General features: G+C 38.3%; 1 protein-coding gene across 2 annotated transcripts in view; it reads left to right on the plus strand.

Moving 5' to 3' along the window:
* The first annotated feature begins 466 nt into the window (after positions 1–466).
* The window catches only part of fz (frizzled), a 367,014-nt gene continuing 360,816 nt past the window's right edge, over positions 467–6,664 (plus strand). The window contains exon 1 of one of the 2 annotated variants that reach the window (XM_067124291.1): positions 467–1,970. In XM_067124291.1, the coding sequence (XP_066980392.1) occupies positions 680–1,970 (1,291 nt within the window). In that variant the 5' untranslated portion in view covers positions 467–679. The remainder of the gene's footprint in view (positions 1,971–6,664) is intronic. The other variant, XM_067124290.1, reaches the window with a different exon arrangement.

Raw genomic sequence — 6,664 nt, forward strand, 5'->3', positions numbered from 1 at the left:
TATTCGTACGAGTATACATCACATATATTATATGATAATAGTAGCATTCATTCAATTCAGACTATTATATGGTTAAAGCGCGAGTACGGGACTTTAAATATTAGAGATCAGTGCAGTAAACTCAAATCTTTCGTTGTTTGATTTGTGCGCGAAGCAAAGGTTATAGTCGGCGACTGGTGATTGGACACCGTGTACCTCCTCCGCCAATCAAGAGTTTCGATATATCTCGCTTTGCCACCAGCATCCAATGGCGGCAGTAACCCAGAACTCCTCTTATTTGAAACTTTTTTTCTTTTTTCCTGTCGTATTTTCATATATTGTTTCTTCCGATTTGAATGTATTTCATGGGCATGTTTTCTCTTTATGTAAAACTAATAAAAGGCAGGTAGACAGTCGGGAATTAGAAGTTACTTAAGTTTCATCGAAATGGTATTCCTACTTGGCAACTCCTCTATGAGAGAGACCTAGCGAAAACAACAAGTCAGTAGGATTCCAGTTGTGGAAGAAGAAAGATATGTGTCGTTGTGTCCCTGTCGCGTGTGTGGTACTATCGAATATTTGATGATGAATGAGTTATTCTATATGATCGAATGATTTAACGAAAGCAGAATTGTGTTTGACGATTAAGGAAAACGGAAGCGTGTGAAAAACGTGGAATATTGGAGTTTGAATACACAGCATGGCGAGAAGGGCAGCGGGGAAGTTTGGAGGTGGCGAGCGGGTAACTGCTGCTGCCTCTTCTTCCCCTTACGTTAGCTGTTGCAGATTGCTTTTCCTTTTAGTGTTGTTGATTACAGTTTGTAGTGCACAAATTCCCCCGGTTGGAGGGGGCGCTGGAGGTATTCCCATCGAAGGAGGAATTCGACTGGGAGGAGGGCATGGCCGTGTGGAACATATCTCTGACCACGACCTCTTACCGCGGCATAATCGGTGTGAACCCATTACCATCACTTTGTGCAAAGATCTCCAGTATAACACCACCATCATGCCCAACCTTCTGAAACATCATACCCAGGAAGAGGCTGGGATGGAAGTCCATCAGTTTTTTCCTTTGGTCAAAGTGAAGTGCTCGGGCGACCTACAGTTTTTCTTGTGCAGTGTTTACGTACCCGTGTGCACCATCATGGAAAGGCCTCTACCTCCTTGCCGACACTTGTGTCTTTCTGCCAAAGATGGATGTGAAGACCTCATGAACAAGTTTGGTTTCCAGTGGCCTGAATCCCTCGATTGCAACAAGTTCCCGGCAGGACCCCACGAAGAACTTTGCGTAGGAGAGAACAACACGGCCCCCCATGACCCTCCCCCTTCCTTTCCGGAGCCTAGACCTCCTGTAGGGGGAACACAATATGCTGGCAAGGCTTTTCAGTGCCCTGCCCACTTCAAAGTGCCCAAGAGACTCGAGTACAAATTGAGAGTAGGAACCGTAGAGGCCCCTGACTGCGGTGCCCCTTGCAATGGCATGTTCTTTAATGAGGAGGAACTCAACTTTTCAAGAAACTGGGTAGGCGGATGGGCTGCAGTTTGTCTGGCTTCAACCACCTTCACCATCGCATCCTTTTTGGCAGATGTCCGCCGTTTTCGGTACCCCGAGCGCCCGATCATCTTCATCAGCATGTGTTACTGGTTTATCGCCGCCACTTACGTGGTGGGGCTCTTCCAGGGCGACAAAATCGCCTGCGACGAGCCCTGGGAACCTCCGCAATATTTGCCCGAACTGAGGGAGCACATGGTGAGGACCATCACCCAGGGGGTCGACAGGGAATGGTGCACCATTGTCTTCATGACCCTCTATTTCTTTTCGATGGCTGCCTCAATTTGGTGGGTGGTGCTCACCCTCACCTGGTTCTTAGCTGCAGGTCTCAAGTGGAGCCACGAAGCCATTGAGAACAACAGTGCCTGGTTTCATCTGGCAGCATGGGCCATCCCCGCCGTCAAGACCATCGTCATTTTGGCCACCGAAAATGTTGAAGGTCAGAAATGTAATCTTGGTCAATGGCTCAGTGTTTAGGTGTTCCCGCATGAATTTATGTTTGTTCTGAATGGCATTATGGGTCCCCTACTAGTTTAGTTCCTTCAGGGAGCGTGTACTATAGCTTACCTGATTTCAAAATTTTCGTGTATGTGTAATAAACTGTACCTCTCTTCTGTAGGTGTAAAGATTTTTGTAATGTAGCACTTCAAGCTTTTGATGCATTTGATTTTTTGAATAAGCATTACCAGTATTATTATTATTATTATTATTATTATTATTATTATTATTATTATTATTATTATTATTTTTATTATTATTATTATTATTAAGGTTTTCAATGGAAAAATGTATAAAATCAATTCAGCTGACGCTGCCATCATTTCAAGATAATCTGTTTAGAAGAGGGGATTCTCCCTTCATATTATTATTATTACAGTATTATCATTATTATTTTATTTTTCTACAAGCTAAACAGTACCTGCAAAAGAAACTTTTACCCATGAGTCTCCATTAATGTCATTTTCAGGGTAATTGTCCTCGCATATTTTGGAAAGACTGGAAGCATCACTCTTAAGCCTGGTTTAGTGTATGGTTTTAGAAATTATTGTCTGTTGTTTTTAACTTTACAGGGACTTTCACAGACAGTAAAGTCTGGTCGCATTTTTAGATACAGAGAATATTTATTTCCCTTTTTCACGAATAGTGATGCGGGTGATAGCATGGAAATGGTTCTTGCCAGCGCTTGGGTTGTACTGCAGTACAGATAAGGCATGCCGGATGCTTGGTATTTAACTGTTTAAACGTTAATGATTGGTAACTGGTTAGTTTCATTAATCTTTCAAGACTAATTTATGACAACGGTGCTAAATACTCGCAGTCTTACCTTGGATGACGTTTCAGCATTCACCATATAATGTGATTAAAGAACCAGAAAGTAGGATGGTTGTCTATATGCAAGGTTATGTGATATGGAATGTATTCATGTGTTTGCTTATAGCATTTGTAACTGTTATACTGTCTAGGGATTGAATTTACAAATTTTGGTTATTATGAATTAAAATGTTTTATAATGGCATAAACAACTAAGTCTTCTAAGCTGCATAGGACGAATATGAAATTATTTTTCGGGAGAAAGTAGTATTATTCATGAACTGCCTCGAACTTCATCGCCGTATGATTTGACGTAGTATTGTATAAACTGTACTTGAATGTATGGATTCTCTTGATGCTTTGCTAGGCTGTATTGTGATTAATGGCGACGTTGATCATTCCAGTTCCTTGGATGTTATTGAACGTTAATATGGAAGTGGAGCAGTTCAAAGCGCCGTGTATCGTAAAGATAAAACGAAATAAAATTTGTTAGGTTATTAGCTCTTATGTAAGTCGACTACATTCTTTTCTTGTGACAAAAAAATATACTTTGGCTGTCTAGCATAGCTAAGTGTATATATTGGAATTCCACTTATCGAATTTATGTGAGCTTTAATATTCATCAGAAATGTCTGGATGGCATTTTATTGCTGAAGAATATCTTTTGTTTTTTCCTTGGGTTTAATGCGGTTACATAACATCAGGGTAGTTATGTTCTTCGCTCTGACCGTCATTCTAAGCCAGATTTTATACGTCACATTTGATGTGATGAAACTTCAAAATAATTCAGTTTATTTTATGTAAACGAAGGTACGGCCGATAGCTATTCCAGGAATAAAATCTCGGTTCTCTCCATTGATGAAAATGCTGCCTTTGTAGGGATCATTCTTTGAAAATTTCAGTTGTCCTCTCTGGGTTAGGCTTCTCTACCTGGTGGAAACGTCCGATCAGATATGGGATGTCTTTCGGCGTTAAACTAGGACCCTGGCGTAAACAGACCATTCAATAAGTAGCCTTCATCGAAAACAATTTGCCATTTCTGTAAAAGGAATAGTTTTCTCTATATCTCTTATATGTTTATATGTCTAGTTCTGTCTATCAAATTATATATATATATATATATATATATATATATATATATATATATATATATATATATATATATATATATATATATTATATATATATATATATATATATATATGTATATATATATTCACCTTTGAAGGCTAACTGTTATAAAAAAGGAAAAACCTTTGTTGGTTTCACCGTTTAGGATCATAGCTGATAGCTGTAGCGTATCTAAGTGCTTATGGAAAAGTTCAGCTTGCAAGAGAATGATGCCCCTTGTAGTTAATCGTTTTAATAACTTGAAATATTTCAGACGCTGTGATATATAGACCTACAATGCTTTATCAATTACATGGTTTGATGGCGAGTATGTTTTTCTACATCAGACTACGAAGGGAGTTCTTATATAATTTGTATTCTATTTTCAATCAGTAAGATTGTATCATATGTGGACTGCTCGTTGGTGAGTAGGGTACTATAATGTACTTTTTCCATTACTCTTGTGTGTATACGTTGTGAATGGATTTAATCCTGTTAGGCAATGATATAAATAAGGGTCTTGGAATAAAGGCTACAGAGCTTTTCGTGTTCATTCTCTCCTATCCAGTTTTGCTTTTATAGGCCACTTTGGAATAATGTGTTGAAGATGTGTGCTATTGGTGGGGACAAAGAATTTCTTATTTTTTCAGAAGGAACAGTGAATGAATTTTTCTTTGCTGACCTGATCATTTAGGCCTGTCGGGATTTCAGGTATTTCCGAATTATATCATTGTTTGGGAGTTAGCCTAATCGCCAGAATTTTATGAGCACTGAAAATTAAGAAGTGTAAAGCATGGACGTTTGCAAGGCATTTGAACCATGGTGAAGGAAAGAGTTCCCAGCCATCTGGAACAAGAGTGAAGTAAGAAGAGAGAATTACCGTTTGTTTTACTAAAACCTACTGAATAGTTTTTTTCGGTCTGTTTACTAAGGATGAAGTTCTGGGTTTGAAGACTTAACATCTCAAATTTAGCAATTAGCCTGTGTAATACATTATAATGTTCGAATGTAGCAAATTTATCGAAAACAAATAGGAAACGGATGAATATTGCCTTAATTATCGCTGAGAATGTGTGGGCTTTACCAGAATAGCTTCTGCATATCAGAATTGTTTTTAGTGTACTGTTATAGTTGTGGATGTGAATCTTAATTTTCCCGTTTTTATTTTGGATAAAATAAGATCATCACTTGGTAAGGTGACAAAGGCTTTTTTGGGAAAGTAGCCTTTATACTTTGTTGGTAGTGATCACTTTACTTATGAGCAAGAATTCCTTTGTGAACCTACAGTAGCCTGTGGTAAATAGCATAAGATGAAGTTCCCGTACAATTTAATGCAGCCTATACCACATATAGAATCTTAGGTTAACTGGGACAAATTTTATGCTTTTCGTCTTTCAGCGTATTTCTGAAGAAATGCTTGTATGTTTAACCTAGGTGCTTATGGTTTCTTAGATAATATAAATAAAGAGGCTTGCAAACTATTCTGGTAAAAAATTAAATCTTTCAGGAATTTTATTAATTGTACTGAGTCGCATCTTTGCCAGCCAGTCATAGGAGGCAGAGCCTATCTGTTCTATAATTTTTTTTTTTTTGTATATTTTTCGTGGATGTACAAGGGTGATGTTGCAAGCCTTGCTACAGTGTTTCTATCCCACCCTTACCCAGAATCGCAGGTTTTTTTCTCATTAAAGAAGACTCCAATAAATGAATCGTTATAATCCGTTGAAAATTGTTGTTGTCTGTAAAACCATTCTTTTGCTTATCTTGACCTTCCTTAAATTTTCGACATCGAAAATCCAAACCACCGTTACCCTGTGTCTTTTCTTTATATATTCCGTGTTATGAAAGTTAATTTCATTTTATATTTGAAGAATTCCCTTGCACAGTTGTTTTGTTTGCAAGTATGGTTTTGGTTGATTCTAATCTGCTTATGAAGTGTATGTTAAGAAATCACAAAAGTAAGCCCGTGATTTTGTTTATTAGCTGATGCCACTTGGAAAGTTCGACAGAGTGCCAAGTACTTGTGCCCCGAAGATGTGTTAAAATACACGAAAGTACTTGGCACTCTGTCGTCTCATTTTGAACTTTCCAAGTGGCTTCAGCTAATGATATGTATGTGTTATAGGTAGCCTAGCTGTGTTTGAGTTTTCATGATAATCATATCACCTTGGCAGGGTAGTCCGTCACGTGTTAGTTGCACAGCTCGCGTCACGTCTAGTATCTCAGATTTCAGGTCTCGGAAATTTTTCATTAAATTTTTAGCTCCCAAGACCAGTTCTTTGTTAACAATGGGCTACTTTTTGTTTAAACCGGCATTTTTCTGAAACTTCTCTCGATCAGGTAGTGGATATTTTCCCTAAACACCCAAGGAAATTTGCCGCTTGTATTTTTCGTAATATAGCCTACTTGATGTATACACATGTTAAACGGAGTTTTTGCGCGATTTTATTACTAAGCTATTTTATCATGCATCAGTAGTTGCGGAGGTTTTTCTAGCGGTAACTTATTTTTTTAAATCGTTAGGTTGCCAAGCAAAGACAGATCATGGTGTAAGAACGATTTCCATCTAAAATAAGATCGTAGCCACTTGATCGGTGTGTGGATAAGTAGTAGTACTGCTGATATGTTTGTAGATGTATCGCGGGATTTATACTGTTTCAGTGTTCCACTTGGTAAATAGGCTACTCCACTTTATGGTGCCTTGGGAATAAC

This window comes from Macrobrachium rosenbergii, chromosome 22 (assembly GCF_040412425.1).
Source record: "Macrobrachium rosenbergii isolate ZJJX-2024 chromosome 22, ASM4041242v1, whole genome shotgun sequence".
In the NCBI taxonomy this organism is placed as follows: Eukaryota; Metazoa; Arthropoda; class Malacostraca; order Decapoda; family Palaemonidae; genus Macrobrachium; species Macrobrachium rosenbergii.